The 20,031-nt window shown below is 44.9% G+C and overlaps 1 protein-coding gene across 5 annotated transcripts in view; it reads right to left on the reverse strand.

Moving 5' to 3' along the window:
- The window catches only part of LOC124145583 (WD repeat-containing protein 47-like), a 48,248-nt gene that overhangs the window by 15,925 nt on the left and 12,292 nt on the right, over positions 1-20,031 (reverse strand). For 3 of the 5 annotated variants that reach the window (XM_048389497.1, XM_048389495.1, XM_048389494.1), the window contains 6 exons: positions 19,183-19,260; positions 12,597-12,673; positions 6,659-6,813; positions 4,933-5,102; positions 1,869-2,039; positions 1,269-1,391 (listed from right to left, as the gene is read on the reverse strand). In XM_048389497.1, the coding sequence (XP_048245454.1) occupies positions 1,269-1,391; positions 1,869-2,039; positions 4,933-5,102; positions 6,659-6,813; positions 12,597-12,673; positions 19,183-19,260 (774 nt within the window). The remainder of the gene's footprint in view (positions 1-1,268; positions 1,392-1,868; positions 2,040-4,932; positions 5,103-6,658; positions 6,814-12,596; positions 12,674-19,182; positions 19,261-20,031) is intronic. The other 2 variants (XM_046515478.2, XM_048389496.1) reach the window with 1 other exon arrangement.

The following is a 20,031-nucleotide window of genomic DNA, read 5'->3' on the forward strand; positions in this document are numbered from 1 at the left end:
AGACACACATATACTGACATCCCTACCTGTCAAGACACACATATACTGACATCCCTACCTGTCAACACACATAAACTGACATCCCTACCTGTCAAGACACACATATACCGACATCCCTACCTGTCAAGACACACACATACTGACATCCCTACCTGTCAAGCCACACATATACCGACATCCCTACCTGTCAAGACACACACATATACTGACATCCCTACCTGTCAAGACACACATATACTGACATCCCTACCTGTCAAGACACACATATACTGACATCCCTACCTGTCAAGACACACATATACTGACATCCCTACCTGTCAAGTCACACATATACTGACATCCCTACCTGTCAAGACACACATATACTGACATCCCCACCTGTCAAGACACACATATACCGACATCCCTACCTGTCAAGACACACATATACTGACATCCCTACCTGTCAACACACATAAACTGACATCCCTACCTGTCAAGACACACATATACCGACATCCCTACCTGTCAAGACACACACATACTGACATCCCTACCTGTCAAGACACACATATACTGACATCCCTACCTGTCAAGACACACATATACTGACATCCCTACATGTCAAGACACACATATACTGACATCCCTACCCGTCAAGACACACATATACTGACATCCCTACCTGTCAAGACACACATATACTGACATCCCTACCTGTCAACACACATATACTGACATCCCCACCTGTCAAGACACACATATACTGACATCCCTACCTGTCAAGTCACACATATACTGACATCCCTACCTGTCAAGACACACATATACCGACATCCCTACCTGTCAAGACACACATATACTGACATCCCTACCTGTCAAGACACACATATACTGACATCCCTACCTGTCAAGACACACATATACTGACATCCCTACCTGTCAAGACACACATATACTGACATCCCTGCCTGTCAAGACACACATATACTGACATCCCTACCTGTCAAGACACACATATACTGACATCCCTACCTGTCAAGACACACATACTGACATCCCTACCTGTCAAGACACACATATACTGACATCCCTACCTGTCAAGACACACATATACTGACATCCCTACCTGTCAAGACACACATATACTGACATCCCCACCTGTCAAGACACACATATACCGACATCCCTACCTGTCAAGACACACATATACTGACATCCCTACCTGTCAAGACACACATATACTGACATCCCTACCTGTCAAGACACACATATACTGACATCCCCACCTGTCTGGCTGGGCACTACAGTTATGGCAGTGGACGCCCGCAGGTCCCAGAAGCGAGCTGTCTTGTCTTGCGATCCACTCACGAACATACAGCCTCCCCAGGTGTGCAGGGCATAGACATGACCTGGACAATACAACAGCTGCATCAGTTCTAGAAAACACTTCAAAAACTAAATTTTAATGAAAATGTTAAAACAAAATCGGAGACTTGAGTGAGTGAGTGAATATGGTTTTCGAAGCTTTTGGCAATATTCCAGCAATATCATGGCGGGGGACACCAGAAATGGGCTTCACACAATGTACCCATGTCGGGAATCAAACCCGGGTCTTCGGCGTGGCAACGAACGCTTTAACCACTAGGTTACCCGACCGCCCCTTGAGGACTTCAGATAATCACTCATTTGCATATAATATCTTAAAAGAATACAATTTTTTCTCTAGCTGGATGGATTTGAAATAAGACAAGAATGTAATTACACATCCGCAGCATGTAGCACAGTGCCTTCATCAAATATAGACATTCTAGCCAGTAAATATAAGGACAGACTTACAGGGTTTTACTTCTGTTTTGAGACATCTCTTTGACTAGGCAATAACCCACCTGTGTGTCCCGTCATGGCTCTGATTGGTGTCCCCGTCTCACAGTCCGAAGCGTAGATCTTGCAGTCCCCCGCGCCTCCACTGATGAGCAGCGACGACCTGTTGGTTGCGTCCTGCATGAACACGAGGTCGCGGATTGTGCCGTCATGGAAAGATAACTCCAGCTCTGCACCTGAAACCACATTACAGAATTACATCCTCACAACTCAATCGGTAATCAGTATGTGAATGATATATAAAACCAATCAGCAATATTACTGTTGGATCACACTGCCTTTTAAGTTATTCAGTATGGGGCCTTGGACAATTTTAGCTCCTCAGGGCCAATAAAATCAATTGTACAGGTGCCCTTAAAGAGTGAGTGAGTGAGAGACTGGGGTTTCCTGCCACTTCAAACAGAATCTCAGTCATATCTTGGCTTGTCTTTGTTTCTTTGTTTTTTGTTTAATGCTGCACTCAGTAATATTCCAGCAATGTCCAAGACTTTACAACTTTGTGAAACCTGTGAGCATGGATGTGGTGCTGACCAAGAGCCATTATCAGGTCAAACCTTGGACTGAAACCCATGATGATAGGATTCTGGCATGCCAAAGGGATGCAACTCTGCATATTGAATGCTACCTGTGAGTGATGTGGGGGCTGTCTGCGAGTGATGTGGGGGCTGTCTGTGAGTGATGTGGAGGCTGTCTGTGAGTGATGTGGAGGCTGTCTGTGAGTGATGTGGGGGCTGTCTGTGAGTGATGTGGGGGCTGTCTGTGAGTGATGTGGAGGCTGTCTGTGAGTGGTGTGGAGGCTGTCTGTGAGTGATGTGGAGGCTGTCTGTGAGTGATGTGGGGGCTGTCTGTGAGTGATGTGGGGGCTGTCTGTGAGTGATGTGGAGGCTGTCTGTGAGTGATGTGGAGGCTGTCTGTGAGTGATGTGGGGGCTGTCTGCGAGTGATGTGGGGGCTGTCTGTGAGTGATGTGGAGGCTGTCTGTGAGTGGTGTGGAGGCTGTCTGTGAGTGATGTGGAGGCTGTCTGTGAGTGATGTGGAAGCTGTCTGTGAGTGATGTGGGGGCTGTCTGTGAGTGATGTGGAAGCTGTCTGTGAGTGATGTGGGGGCTGTCTGTGAGTGATGTGGAGGCTGTCTGTGAGTGATGTGGAGGCTGTCTGTGAGTGATGTGGAAGCTGTCTGTGAGTGATGTGGAGGCTGTCTGTGAGTGATGTGGAGGAGGCTGTCTGTGAGTGATATTGAGGCTGTCTGTGAGTGATGTGGAGGCTGTCTGTGAGTGATGTGGAGGCTGTCTGTGAGTGATGTGGAGGAGGCTGTCTGTGAGTGATGTGGAGGCTGTCTTTGAGTGATGTGGAGGCTGTCTGTGAGTGATGTGGGGGCTGTCTGTGAGTGATGTGGAGGAGGCTGTCTGTGAGTGATGTGGAGGCTGTCTGTGAGTGATGTGGAGGCTGTCTGTGAGTGATGTGGGGGCTGTCTGTGAGTGATGTGGAGGAGGCTGTCTGTGAGTGATGTGGAGGCTGTCTGTGAGTGATGTGGAGGCTGTCTGTGAGTGATGTGGGGGCTGTCTGTGAGTGATGTGGGGGCTGTCTGTGAGTGATGTGGAGGCTGTCTGTGAGTGATGTGGAGGAGGCTGTCTGTGAGTGATGTGGAGGAGGCTGTCTGTGAGTGATGTGGAGGCTGTCTGTGAGTGATGTGGAGGAGGCTGTCTGTGAGTGATGTGGAGGCTGTCTGTAAGTGATGTGGGGGCTGTCTGTGAGTGATGTGGGGGCTGTCTGTGAGTGATATGGAGGAGGCTGTCTGTGAGTGATTTGGAGGCTGTCTGTGAGTGATGTGGAGGCTGTCTGTGAGTGATGTGGAGGAGGCTGTCTGTGAGTGATGTGGAGGAGGCGGTCTGTGAGTGGTGTGGAGGCTGTCTGTGAGTGATGTGGGGGCTGTCTGTGAGTGATGTGGGGGCTGTCTGTGAGTGATGTGGAGGCTGTCTGTGAGTGATGTGGAGGAGGCGGTCTGTGAGTGGTGTGGGGGCTGTCTGTGAGTGATGTGGAGGCTGTCTGTGAGTGATGTGGGGGCTGTCTGTGAGTGATGTGGAGGAGGCTATCTGTGAGTGATGTGGAGGAGGCTGTCTGTGAGAGATATTGAGGCTGTCTGTGAGTGATGTGGGGGCTGTCTGTGAGTGATGTGGAGGAGGCTGTCTGTGAGTGATGTGGAGGAGGCTGTCTGTGAGTGATATTGAGGCTGTCTGTGAGTGATGTGGGGGCTGTCTGTGAGTGATGTGGAGGCTGTCTGTGAGTGGTGTGGAGGCTGTCTGTGAGTGATGTGGGGGCTGTCTGTGAGTGATGTGGAGGCTGTCTGTGAGTGATGTGGAGGCTGTCTGTGAGTGATGTGGAGGCTGTCTGTGAGTGATGTGGGGGCTGTCTGTGAGTGATGTGGAGGCTGTCTGTGAGTGATGTGCAGCAGGCTGTCTGTGAGTGATGTGGGGGCTGTCTGTGAGTGATGTGGAGGCTGTCTGTGAGTGATGTGGGGGCTGTCTGTGAGTGATGTGGAGGAGGCTATCTGTGAGTGATCTGGAGGCTGTCTGTGAGTGATGTGGAGGCTGTCTGTAAGTGATGTGGGGGCTGTCTGTGAGTGATGTGGAGGCTGTCTGTGAGTGATGTGGAGGAGGCTGTGAGTGATGTGGGGGCTGTCTGTGAGTGATGTGGAGGCTGTCTTTGAGTGATGTGGGGGCTGTCTGTGAGTGATGTGGAGGCTGTCTGTGAGTGATGTCGAGGCTGTCTGTGAGTGATATTGAGGCTGTCTGTGAGTGATGTGGAGGCTGTCTGTGAGTGATGTGGAGGCTGTCTGTGACTGATCACAAGGCAGTGAGCATTGCACCCAGTGCATTAAGATTTCATGGTAGCCTGTACATAATAGAGCTTGGGATTGAGTCCTTGCCAAACTGCCCAGTAGTTAAGGTATCAAAAGGACTTGTAGAAATGTGCCCTTTTTAAGGGTTTTGCTATAATGTTATCATCATAAGGACTTGAGGACTATGGCAACTATCTATGGTTCTGACACCTTCTGTGACAGTGATCCTTACCATCTGGTTTAGCTGCTTCTGTGTTGAAGCGCAGGAGCTTGATGGTCTTGTCGTTTGAGCCGGTGGCAATGAGGTCCCCGAGGGGATTCCAGGCTGCGCAGTAGATGGAGCCCTTGTGGTGCCGCACGCTCTTGTGAACAACCACGGCCTCCTGGGTCACATGATCCTCTCTACAACAACATGCTACAGTGTTTAGTGCCATCACACACAATACATTGTTTCATCACACACAATACATTGTTTCTTCACACACAATACATTGTTTCTTCACACACAATACATTGTTTCATCACACACAATACATTGTTTCATCACACACAATACATTGTTTCATCACACACAATACATTGTTTCATCTCACACAATACATTGTTTCATCACACAATACATTGTTTCATCTCACACAATACATTGTTTCATCACACACAATACATTGTTTCATCACACACAATACATTGTTTCATCACACACAATACATTGTTTCATCTCACACAATACATTGTTTCATCACACAATACATTGTTTCATCTCACACAATACATTGTTTCATCACACACAATACATTGTTTCATCTCACACAATACATTGTTTCATCTCACACAATACATTGTTTCATCACACACAATACATTGTTTCATCACACACAATACATTGTTTCATCTCACACAATACATTGTTTCATCACACACAATACATTGTTTCATCACACACAATACATTGTTTCATCTCACACAATACATTGTTTCATCACACACAATACATTGTTTCATCTCACACAATACATTGTTTCATCTCACACAATACATTGTTTCATCTCACACAATACATTGTTTCATCTCACACAATACATTGTTTCATCTCACACAATACATTGTTTCATCTCACACAAAACATTGTTTCATCTCACACAATACATTGTTTCATCACACACAATACATTGTTTCATCACACACAATACATTGTTTCATCTCACACAATACATTGTTTCATCTCACACAATACATTGTTTCATCACACACAATACATTGTTTCATCACACACAATACATTGTTTCATCTCACACAATACATTGTTTCATCTCACACAATACATTGTTTCATCTCACACAATACATTGTTTCATCTCACACAAAACATTGTTTCATCACACACATTTTATTGTTTCATCACACAGAATACATTGTTTCATCACACACAATATATTGTTTCATCTCACACAATACATTATTTCATCATACATAATACATTGTTTCATCTAACACGATACATTGTTTCATCACACACAATACATTGTTTCATCACACACAATGCATTGTTTCATCTCACACAATACATTGTTTCTTCATCAGATGTAGAGAGCGGCCAAAGAACTCATCTTCCCAAGAATCCTAACTATGGATCTCATCATTGCCAAGAATCCTAACTATGGATCTCATCTTCCCAAGAATCCTAACTATGGATCTCATCTTCCCAAGAATCCTAACTATGGATCTCATCTTCCCAAGAATCCTAACTCGACCAAAAACTCCTCATGGGAAGATTTTCCATTAAAATATTGTTGAGTAATTTCATTGAAGAATCCTGTCAGAATGGAGATAAAATTGGCCAAGAATCCCTTGAGAGACCTGTTCTGCCAGGAATTGTGACATTAAACACCCACAAAGAACACCTACCTAAGGGCCGAGGTGTCGGGAAAGCCTCACTGAACACCTGCAAAGAACACCTACCTGAGGGCTGAGGTGTCAGGGAATCGACAGATACGGAGTATCTTTGAGTTTGAGCCGACGGCGTAGAAGTCTCCATTAGGGTGGAAGGCCACGGTCCTGATAGCCTGCTGGTCCTCTAGAGTGGACACTGCCACGAAGCGTGGCCGATTCCCTCCCTGAAACACAACACACATCATACAGACAGTGTTTGTGTCTTTCATGCCATATTCAGCAATATTTAGCTATACCGGTAAATATGAGACAATATATAAATGAACTAGTGACAGATGATATGAGCAACATCTCACGCTGTCTATGACACATAACCTGCCATGTTACAAGTCGACCCCCATTCCATTAGGTCACCTCAATTACAGGTTCTACTACACCAAATCAGAACCAGTTGGGACAGTGCGGTTTTCGTAGGGAGCCTTCAGTGCAGATCGAGAGATATCTGAAGGCTGTGATTGGAGGAAATTCTGTAAGACTTTTATGTCTTTTAAATGTACATCCATCCAGTTATTAAAACTGACCATGTTTTTCTATATTTAGTACTGTCTTTTTCAACATGATGACTTATGCTGAATGTGACCACAGCTATTTTCAAGTTGGTGACATTTGGTGCGAAACTGGGGGGGGGGGGGGGGGGGGGGGGGTGTTTAGCTTCCTGTACTCGGAAAAGGAGCTGGTTAAGCTAGTCATTTTTTATGTTTTTATTGCTGCTCTAAGGCCATACTGTGCACACACATACAGGTAATAGCTGTTGAATGCTTAGTTATTTTTAAAAAAATATAACGTTACTATGGAAGTCTATGGGAAAACATTTGGTTGTGTGTAACCTATAGGTTACTGGACACATACACTGACCATTATTACACAGAATTATTGACACTAAAAGAGAATTGTTGAAAATGAAACACATCGATAACAACACCTGCTCATTCTGTGGATTAGCAAGAATAAATATATACATGTACCATGTCTATCTAGAATGCACCAATGTCAACAACTTTTGGGAAGATCTAAAACAATTCTTAAGTAAATTATCAGTATAAAAGGGTTAAAGCCCTGCTTCGCCTAATTTATGAAAGTTATGGAAAATATTAATCATGGCAAACAATTTCTTTAACATTTAATCGTTTAAACATGAAATGGGGAAATGTTACTGATACATTAAATCCCCGCACTTAAAACCATATACATAAATGTACATTTTTAAGAAATCAACTTCAACAAATCAAGACCCTCATGCTACTATGTCATTGTGATAACATTTGACTAACATAAAAGTTTGACACTGTACAAATCTAATGGTTGGTTGGTTGGTATGTTGTTTAACGCCGCACTCAGCAATATTACAGCTATATGACGGCGGCCTGTAAATAATCGAGTCTGGACCAGACAATCCAGTGATTGACATCATGAGCATCGATCCACGCAATTGGGATCGATGACATGCATCAACCAAGTCAGCGAGCCTGACCACCCGATCCCGTTAGTCGCCTCTTACAACAACCATAGTCGCCTTTTACGGCAAGTATGGGTTGCTGAAGACCTATTCTACCCCGGATCTTCAAGGGCCACATATCTAATGTGAACATTCATGTAGGATTATAATTGTACAAGCTGAACTGCAAAGAAAAAGGAGTACTTGTTGGGAGCCTTAACCACAAGACCTTAGTTTGCTGGCAAGGACACAGTCAACTAACTGTTATGTTTTCAGCACATACAGGGGCAAGTACAGGTTACTGAGATTACAGATTACCATTCACCTCAATGCCAATAACAGAAACAGGCTTGTCACTGCTCAGTCCACCATGAACTACCTTTACAGTTCATTGGACAAACACAAATATTTTACCCATTATTTTCACAAAATCTCTCATTAACACTTCTTTGCCGTTGGAGCATTTATGACAATTAACCAGAAGAAACACATTGCCGAGCCTTACAGGCCACAAGGGGGAGTTCCCTGCACCCTCCGGGAGCCGCAGCCTCCGCTTCCCGGACAGCATCCATACATCACGCATTTTCCCCTCTGACATCGTCAATGGTGGAGCAGCACTTGCTACCTGTCTGTGATTTTATCTACCTACTGTCCATCGTTGAGACACAGAAAAGACAACAGCCATATCCGACTCTGATATCAGTTTAGACACACATACAGATCCATGGCTATTGAATATTAATATTCGTTAAAATCAGAAAATCATGTCTAGTTGCTAGGCAACATCACCGGTATCCATCTAAATATGTCCAGTATACATTAAATCATGTCCAGTTGTCATGAAAACATCCCCAGTACATATTCAATCATGTCTAGTTGTTAGGTAACATCACCGGTATCCATCTAAATATATCCAGTATACATTCGATCATGTCCAGTTGTCAGGAAAACAGCCCCAGTGCACATCCAATCATGTCTTCTTGTTAGGTAAACATCACTGTACATACTTTATATCTCCAGTTTTGGGGGAAACATCATATCACAATACATCTAAAACCATCTCCAGTTGTTAGGCAAACACCTCCAGTACACAGAAGGAAGACTGGTCACACAGCACTAATAGTTTCAGAGTGAAGTCAGCTCAAGCAATCACAAAGTCTTCAGTGTAAGAGGAGTCTAAACACCATCTGTGTTGACATCTTAGTTCCCGCTGCGGTCAGTAGCTGGGTCCTTGTTATGAATGTCTAGCAATGTCCTGGAACTGGTCATTGTTTAAAGGACATGTCTGACCTGCCAGGATATCTAGGGCTGAAGTGAGCTGCATGAGTATCAGTAATCTCTCACTCTAATGGTTGAGGTCATGTTTATAGTTGGAACTGCGCCATAGGAAAGAGCTGGAACTGTGCCATAAGTGACTGCTGGGATCGAGCTGTACGTGATCGCCGGGACTGATCTGTACGACACTGTTGGGATGGAGCTGTATGTAAGTGCTGGCACCGAGCTGTATGTCAGAGCCGGGATCTGTGTATAGGATACAGTTGGGACAGAACTGTACGTCAGGGCGGGGATTGAGCTGTATGAAAGTGTCGGGACGGACCCGTAAGCCAGGGCAGGGATTGAGCCGTATCCCACTGCCGCGAGGGAGCTGTACGTCATGGCTGACCGAGTCTGTTGTCTATCAACTTGAAACAGACACAACTATGTTTGTACAACTCAGAGCTCGATACCAACAGTCCTGATGCTGCTGCTGTAGGAAACCTGTCCTTGAGGAATTTTCTGTTACCAAATCCGTCCAATTTGACCCAAATCAAAGGAAAACACACACAACTTGTCCAATACCTATACACATATCAACCAACCAAATCAAGTCAACAGGTCTGTGATTCGGCTACCAGCACCACCAATAACCTACAGTTCAAGATGAATGGACAAACTACTGGGTCCGTTCCAAACTGTCACAAACACTTTTCTTCTACACCTCAATACCTTCATGAAGCGGACATTCATGGAACACTCCCCTCATTACAGCTACATGGGTCTGCCTGTAGACTGACAAGTCAGTTTAATAGGAACTTTAGCTGTGGCCTGAATGTGTGCTACCAATAGGCTCCATTGTGCAAGTATTTGCCTTCATGCTGTTTACAATGAAACCACACAGCTCCCCTCAATAGAATCACGTCAATGCCCCCCCTTTCAATGCCTGTTTTATTGTGCATGATATTTATATCATAAACAAACAACAGGGAGATATGTGTAATATCGGCCTGGGGTACAATATCACTGTTTGACATGTCCGACCATAACACTTTCTCTTACAACATTCAATGATCATGATGTTTTGTGCAGCAATAAAGTTTTCTGCAACAACAGATATTTCTGTAAACACTTTTTCAAAGCTTTCTGCGTTAACATTTGAAATGTTTGAACAAGAATATTTCAGAGCCTTCTGCAACAATATTTCAAATACTTCTACAAGAATATTTTAAAGGTTTCTGCCAATAAAATCCTACAATGATATTTTAAGTAAGAACCTTTTCATCCTGTTCATGAAAAGGCACGATGGCAAAGGTTAAACCAAGAAGAATTACATGATCACATGACAGTAGAATGCACTCTTCCACAGTGAAAACAGATCCTGAGTTGGAAGTGCTGTAAAGTTCACATCAGCTACAGCTGACTGTGTCCCAATCATGTCAAAATGACATTATCAAATGCCCCTAGCTGGCCGGGAACACCGGGCACATTATGACATATATACCGCATTTCCACTAATATATGGTAGACTCCCAATAGGTGAGTGAGTGAGTGAGTGAGTGAGTGAGTGAGTGAGTGAGTGAGTGAGTGAGTGAATGAGTGAGTGAGTGAGTGAGTTAGTGAGTGAGTGAGTGTCAGTCCATATGAATCAAACCTTGGCCTTTGGTGTGTCGAGAAAATGCTTTAACCACTACTCTACACCATCTTCCTAGTTGATGTTTGGTCACAGCCGAATTGGTAGATGAGAAGGTCAATATAAACCGGGAGAAAAGTTCTCTAAGACAGGTCTATAATACATGCCTGATTTAGACAAGCAGTAGGTGAATTATCCCCATTGTTCAAGGTGCTGGGTCATTACCTCGGCTTATAAACCTATCACCGTATTACCCTATATTACGTTAGGTTCCTGACAACCTAAACCATCAACCAGCTCATCTTCCAAACTAAGGTTCTGAAGCGGTTCTCTTCCACACCAAGGTTTTAAATTAGGTCACTTCTAAATCTGCTTTGAGGTTTTACATTTCAACTGTAATACCCAGGTTTACAATTAATGATTTATAAACTTGCCTCTTGATGTGAACTTAATTGTGTTTGATGATTGGTTGAAAGTCACAATGTAATTAACATGAAAATTCCATGATGTGAATCGAACCTGCAACCTCACATATGGTGTTCAGTGATGTTACCCACTGTTTTCCCACTGAGGCACCGGGGCGGGTGATGAGAAGTCGTAGTTGTTCAATTTTACATGTCATGACTCCAGCTGGTCCATGCTGCACATGTTTTTTCTCTCGCACGGCTTTGATCGAAAACGTTTTATAAGACAATACACTGTATTGTTTCACTATAAGGCATATCAATGTTTTCTTATTTCTTGCATTTAGATGGATCATAAGTTCTTGGGCTTTTCGCTCGCGGTTTTACATTTTCAAACAAAACCGAGGGGGCATGTTTTATCCTATACATAATGTCAGAAAATTACAAGCATGGGTAAATGTCTGATAGAGGAAATACAGTAACTCTATTGTGACCTGTTGCCTTAACTGAGTTGTAAATTGCAAAGGTCAGCGACAGTGAAGGGATGCTGTCATCATTAATTGGTCTGTTCCATCACCACCTCGTATGGCTGTAGGAGCAGAAAGGCATACACCATGTTACATAGAACTATTGTTCTATTACACTCCAGCTGTGTTGCTTGTAAAGTGAGTGAGTGTGTATGATTTGACGCCACTTTTAGCAATATTCCAGCAATTTTACGGCGGGGGACACCAGAAATGGGCTTCACACATTGTACCCATGTCGGGAATCGAACCCGGGTCTTCGGCGTGACGAGCGAACGCTTTAACCACTAGGCTACCTGACCGCCCCTTGTGGCTTGTAAAGAATTGTGTCTCTACCTGACAAATCGGGTGATGAATGAACCAAGCCATCAAGCGTAACCATCTCACCCAATAATTCACCCTGTTTGTTCGTTGTTTAACGCCGCACCCAGAAATATTCACGCTATATGATGGCGGACTGTAAGTAATCGAGTCTGGACCAGACAATCCATTGATTGATATCATGAGCGTCGATCCACGTAATTGGGATCGATGACATGCATCAACCAAGAAAGCGAGTCTGACCACCGAATACCGTTAGTAGCCTCTTACGACAAGCATAGTCGCCTCTTGCGACAAGTATAATCGACTTTTACGGCAAGCTTGGGTTGCTAAAGAAGTGAAAGTGTATTTGGAAAGATGAACGTAAACTGCTTACCCTGGGTGTGGTGGCGTGAGTCGGCGGCCCAGCAGACGTTAACTGCGACATGTGCAGACTGCCACTCTTCTGATCGTCTGCAATACAAACGTGGCTGCCATGACACCCCAGTTCCTCAGGGGTTCATACAACACGATCACAACATTTAAAAATTTAACAGAAATAATTTACCACACAGAAATAACTACCAAAACGTAAAATCAAAAGTAAGGAGGGTCATCCCAAAATGAAGAATTTACATGAAATGAAAGGAATTGAAGGAATCACAACAATTTAAATGTCTAATTATAAGTTATGGTTCAAACATTCATACTCACTACTTATTGGAAAGGAGAACTACATCAATGAGCATGATAAAATAAGTCAGTGAGCAATCAGAAGTGGGTCAATGAGCATACAAATAGTCCATCTTTATTCAAGCATATGCACCTATACTGAACAAAAAAGGTTAGGGTCATGACTATTTGGGGGGATATTTTGTGAAGACAATTTCATAAAAATATCCCATAAAATCAATATGATCCCAAAGTTTTTTGGTTCACTATAGATATATAATTGGAACAGCAGTATTGACTGGTGAGACTGACAGATGCAAGTGACAGGGCAAGTGACAGGGTGAGTGACAGGGTGAGTGACAGGGTGAGTGACAGGGCAAGTGACAGGGCAAGTGACAGGGCAGGGGCCAGGGCAAGTGACAGGGCAAGGGACAGGGCAAGTGACAAGGCAAGGGACAGGGCAAGTGACAGGGTGAGTGACAGGGCAAGTGACAGGGCAAGTGACAGGGCAAGGGACAGGGCAAGTGACAGGGCAAGTGACAGGGCGAGTGACAGGGCAAGGGCCAGGGCAAGGGCCAGGGCAAGTGACAGGGCAAGTGACAGGGTGAGTGACAGGGCAAGTGACAGGGCAAGCGACAGGGCAAGGGACAGGGCAAGGGACAGGGCGAGTGACAGGGCAAGGGCCAGGGCAAGTGACAGGGCGAGTGACAGGGCGAGTGACAGGGCAAGGGACAGGGCAAGGGACAGGGCAAGCGACAGGGCAAGCGACAGGGCAAGGGACAGAGCAAGGCACAGGGCGAGCGACAGGGCAAGCGACAGGGCAAGCGACAGGGCAAGGGACAGAGCAAGGCACAGGGCGAGCGACAGGGCAAGGGCCAGGGCGAGTGACAGGGCAAGGGACAGGGCAAGTGACAGGGTGAGTGACAGGGCGAGTGACAGGGCAAGGGCCAGGGCAAGTGACAGGGCGAGTGACAGGGCAAGTGACAGGGCAAGGGACAGGGCAAGCGACAGGGCAAGCGACAGGGCAAGGGACAGAGCAAGGCACAGGGCGAGCAACAGGGCAAGCGACAGGGCAAGCGACAGGGCAAGCGACAGGGCAAGGGACAGAGCAAGGCACAGGGCGAGCGACAGGGCAAGGGCCAGGGCGAGTGACAGGGTGAGTGACAGGGCGAGTGACAGGGCAAGGGCCAGGGCAAGTGACAGGGCAAGGGACAGAGCAAGTGACAGGGCAAGCGACAGGGCAAGCGACAGGGCAAGGGACAGAGCAAGGCACAGGGCGAGCGACAGGGCAAGCGACAGGGCAAGCGACAGGGCAAGGGACAGGGCGAGTGACAGGGCAAGGGACAGGGCAAGGGACAGGGCAAGCGACAGGGCAAGCGACAGGGTTAGGGACAGGGCAAGCAACAGGGCAAGCAACAGGGCAAGTGACAGGGCAAGCGACAGGGCGAGTGACAGGGCAAGGGACAGAGCAAGGCACAGGGCGAGTGACAGGGCGAGTGACAGGGCAAGGGACAGGGTAAGCGACAGGGCAAGGGACAGGGTAAGCGACAGGGCAAGGTGCATGAGCTGAAACAGTGAAAGGTAACATAATGTAAGAGCATGATGGTCACACACAGACATAATCAGGCAAATCAGGGATTCAAACTCATAATCAGCAAATCCTGCCACCGAAGGGACACAACTCTGCAAGCCGTTGTGGCACCTGTGACCACTGGGCCATCTGCGTCCCCACTATGAACTGAAATATGTGATGGTGAGATACCTGTAGTGTGTCCTACACCCACAGCTTGTCAGATAGGAATAATCGCCCTGTGATTCCCAAGTCCACAAGACTTTGCTACCAATGTCCACAAGAGCCCAGATGACCATGCACACCAAGCCATCACAAGCATGAAAAAAGAGTGTCACAGAGATAGGACCAAAAGAACATGTAAGAGAACTTGCAAGTATTGAGTACAAAAGGGCCCATTCAGTTTAAGCTCAAGAGCCCTGCATGCACACATGCTCAAGAGAAAAGAGCATAGAGCAGGCACTGCAAGACACTATCATGAGTCTGGAGAAGAAAGCATAGAGCAGGCACTGCAAGACACTGTCAAGAGTCTGGAGAAGAAAGCATAGAGCAGGCACTGCAAGACACTGTCAAGAGTCTGGAGAACACAGGGCAGGCACTGCATGACACTGTCATGAGTCAAGAGAAATATGGCAGGCACAGCATGACAGTGTCAAGAGTCTGGAGAACATAGGGCAGGCACTGCATGACACTGTCATGAGTCAAGAGACATATGGCAGGCACAGCATGACACTATCATGAGTCAAGAGAACATAGGACAGGCACAGCATGACACTGTCATGAGTCAAGAGAACATAGGGCAGGCACTGCATGAAAGTATCATAATATCATCAACAACTTGCAGAAAGCAAGGAATCAAATAATTTTCAATGTCCTTGCCAAAAAATAAGCAATTCACTGAGAAAATCTGTTATCATCAGTTACCATGAAAACCTGGTAAATGCATATGTAGCAGTCACAGCATGTCAGTTCTTGTCATATTTGTTACAAATCATCTAATCATGTATCTCATATCATGTAATACGTATCATGTATCACATATCACATATTACAAGTCTTGCTATTCTCATCATGCTCATGTCGTGAGTATTGTGTTATAGTATAATGTTATACTATTGTGATATCATGTTATGCTAGTGTTGTCACATTAGCGTTGTTGTCCATGGAAGTGTTGTGGCATATATGTGTCACAAATTGGTATTAAGACAGACATGACAGTGTCATGTTAAATTAATGTCATGTTTAGTACCATGTCATGTTAGTCCGATGTTAAGCAAATGTGTCACATTAGTATCATGTCCTGTTAGCATGTCAATCTAGTGGCATGTCCTGTCAGTATGTCATGCATGTGTCATGTCAATCTAGTGACATGTCTGGTCAGTATGTCATGCATGTGTCATGTCAATCTAGTGGCATGTCCTGTCAGTATGTCATGAATGTGTCATGTCAATCTAAGTGACATGTCTGGTCAGTATGTCATGCATGTGTCATGTCCTGTCAGTATGTCATGAATGTGTCATGTCAATCTAAGTGACATGTCTGGTCAGTATGTCATGCATGTGTCATGTCAATCTAGTGGCATGTCCTGTCAGTATGTCATGATGTGTCATGTCAATCTAAGTGACATGTCTGGTCAGTATGTCATGCATGTGTCATGTCAATCTAGTGGCATATGCTGTCAGTATGTTATGCATGTGTAATGTCAATCTAGTGGCATGTCCTGTTATTATGTTATGCATGTGCCATGTCAATCTCATGGCATTTGCTGTCAGTATGTCATGCATGTGACATGTCAATCGAGTGGCATGTCTGTTCAGTATGTCATGCATGTGTCATGTCAATCTAGTGGCATGTCCTGTCAGTATGTCATGCATGTGACATGTCAATCTAGTGGCATGTCCTGTTAGTATGTTATGCATGTGTCATGTCAATCTAATGGCATGTCTGGTCAGTATGTCATGCATGTGCCATGTCAATCTAGTGGCATGTCTGGTCAGTATGTCATGCATGTGCCATGTCAATCTAGTGGCATGTCTGGTCAGTATGTCATGCATGTGCCATGTCAATCTAGTGGCATGTCTGGTCAGCATGTTATGCATGTGCCATGTCAATCTAGTGGCATGTCCTGTCAGTATGTCATGCATGTGCCATGTCAATCTAGTGGCATGTCCTGTTAGTATATCATGCATGTGCCATGTCAATCTAGTGGCATGTCTGGTCAGTATGTCATGCATGTGTAGTGTCAATCTAGTGGCATGTCCTGTTAGTATGTCATGCATGTGCCATGTCAATCTAGTGGCATGTCCGGTCAGTATGTCATGCATGTGGCATGTCAATCTAATGGCATGTCCTGTTAGTATGTCATGCATGTGCCATGTCAATCTAGTGGCATGTCTGGTCAGCATGTTATGCATGTGTAGTGTCAATCTAGTGGCATGTCTGGTCAGTATGTCATGCATGTGCCATGTCAATCTAGTGGCATGTCCTGTCAGTATGTTATGCATATGTCATGTCAATCTAGTGGCATGTCTGGTCAGTATGTCATGCATGTGCCATGTCAATCTAGTGGCATGTCTGGTCAGTGTGTCATGCATGTGACATGTCAATCTAGTGGCATGTCTGGTCAGTATGTAATGCATGTGTAGTGTCAATCTAGTGGCATGTCCTGTTAGTATGTCATGCATGTGCCATGTCAATCTAGTGGCATGTCCTGATAGTATGTCATGCATGTGTCATGTCAATCTAGTGGCATGTCTGGTCAGTATGTCATGCATGTGCCATGTCAATCTAGTGGCATGTCCTGCCAGGAGGTCATGAATGTGTCATGTCAATCTAGTGGCATGTCCGGTCAGTATGTCATGCATGTGTCATGTCAATCTAGTGGCATGTCTGGTCAGTATGTCATGCATGTGCCATGTCAATCGAGTGGCATGTCTAGTCAGCATGTTATGCATGTGTAGTGTCAATCTAGTGGCATGTCCTGTTAGTATATCATGCATGTGCCATGTCAATCTAGTGGCATGTCTTGTCAGTATGTCATGCATGTGCCATGTCAATCTAGTGGCATGTCCTGTCAGTATGTTATGCAAATGTCATGTCAATCTAGTGGCATGTCTGGTCAGTATGTCATGCATGTGCCATGTCAATCTAGTGGCATGTCCGGTCAGTATGTCATGCATGTGCCATGTCAATCTAGTGGCATGTCTGGTCAGCATGTGATGCATGTGCCATGTCAATCTAGTGGCATGTCCTGTCAGTATATCATGCATGTGCCATGTCAATCTAGTGGCATGTCTGGTCAGCATGTCATGCATGTGTAGTGTCAATCTAGTGGCATGTCCTGTCAGTATGTCATGCATGTGTCATGTCAATCGAGTGTCATGTCTGGTCAGTTTGTCATGCATGTGCCATGTCAATCTAGTGGCATGTCTGGTCAGTATGTCATGCATGTGACATGTCAATCGAGTGGCATGTCCTGATAGTATGTCATGCATGTGTCATGTCAATCTAGTGGCATGTCCTGTTAGTATGTCATGCATGTGTCATGTCAATCTAGTGGCATGTCCTGTTAGTATGTCATGCATGTGCCATGTCAATCTAGTGTCATGTCCTGCCAGGAGGTCATGCATGTGCCATGTCAATCTAGTGGCATGTCCTGATAGTATGTCATGCATGTGTCATGTCAATCTAGTGGCATGTCTGGTCAGTATGTCATGCATGTGCCATGTCAATCTAGTGGCATGTCCTGATAGTATGTCATGCATGTGTCATGTCAATCTAGTGGCATGTCCTGTCAGTATGTCATGCATGTGTCATGTCAATCTAGTGGCATGTCTGGTCAGTATGTCATGCATGTGCCATGTCAATCTAGTGGCATGTCCTGATAGTATGTTATGCATGTGTCATGTCAATCTAGTGGCATGTCCGGTCAGTATGTCATGCATGTGTCATGTCAATCTAGTGGCATGTCCTGTTAGTATGTCATGCATGTGTCATGTCAATCTAGTGGCATGTCTGGGCAGTATGTCATGCATGTGTCATGTCAATCTAGAGGCATGTCTTGTCATTATGTCATGCATGTGTCATGTCAATCGAGTGTCATGTCTGGTCAGTTTGTCATGCATGTGCAATGTCAATCTAGTGGCATGTCTGGTCAGTATGTCATGCATGTGTCATGTCAATCTAGTGGCATGTCCTGCCAGGAGGTCATGCATGTGCCATGTCAATCTAGTGGCATGTCCTGTCAGTATGTCATGCATGTGTCATGTCAATCTAGTGGCATGTCTGGCCAGTATGTCATGCATGTGTCATGTCAATCTAGTGGCATGTCCTGTCAGTATGTCATGCATGTGCCATGTCAATCTAGTGGCATGTCTGGTCAGTATGTCATGCATGTGTCATGTCAATCTAGTGGCAGTCCGATCAGCATATTATGCATGTGTCATGTCAATCTAGTGGCATGTCTGGTCAGTATGTCATGCATGTGTAGTGTCAATCTAGTGGCATGTCTGGTCATCATGTCATGCATGTGCCCTGTCATGCTTGGGGTATTTCTTCCTCTTCAAGTTAACGTGGTAACACTTGCATGCTGTGTTAGTGTCATGGTAACCATGGCAATAATGGTAACATTATGAAGTGTGTCATGAGAGTGTCATGTCACATGACCTTCAGTGTTAGGATCACAGCAACCAACTCAAGCAGGACAGCACACCTCTATATGTACATGATAGGGTGATTATACCTTTAACCACTGGGGCAGGCTTGGTGGTTTTGGACTGGGCACCTGTCTTAGTGGCAGTGACCTTGGCCTTGTTACGAGCTGGTGAACAGGTAGTGGAGGTCAAACACAGAAACATCAAAGAGATGAAAGAAATGCTGACACAGACAAAAAGTGATAAAAAATGTACAACATTTGGAAGATCCTGCAGTTTTGAGGTTTACACTCAAAGTTTGCGAATCTAGGAGCCCTGACGGTTGAACTTCTGACATTAGTGTTGTGACAGGTATCCCTTGATGTCAATGGTTTAATTCAAACCCTGAATATATCTTCACAATTCGTACACAACATTAAGACAAAGGAATTCAAAATTACCAGAATCAAGTTGAATGGCTATTTTCATTGTTATAATGTTAATTATGATAGTTCATTATCTTCTCACACATGTAACATAACAATGAAACTATTTGGTATTTCATTTCATTTCAAAAAGAAACTTGTTTCTTGAGATGCTTATCAGTGGTGATATAGGATATTGCAAACAGAAATAAGAATATCTATAATGGCAAATTAGATATTTACAAAATATCACGACTGCTGTGTAGAATCTTCTCAATTTCTTTCCCTCTGCAGGGTTTAAACTACAGACAGATCTATTACAACATGTGGTGCCACCTGTAACACCCACTTCAGAGCTCACAGTCATAAAACTAGTTGTTGAGAAACAAGTACATCTATATGTAGCCAGTTGTATGAGAATAGTACCAAGTGTATGAGAGAACACTTTGCATCCCACCTGTCAGTGTGAGGGTTTATGACAGCAAGAGGCAGTTAGTTGTGTACTTGATGCAGGCAGTAAGAACTGAAGACTGC

Source organism: Haliotis rufescens, unplaced genomic scaffold (assembly GCF_023055435.1).
Source record: "Haliotis rufescens isolate VD_foot unplaced genomic scaffold, xgHalRufe1.0.p SCAF_8, whole genome shotgun sequence".
In the NCBI taxonomy this organism is placed as follows: Eukaryota; Metazoa; Mollusca; class Gastropoda; order Lepetellida; family Haliotidae; genus Haliotis; species Haliotis rufescens.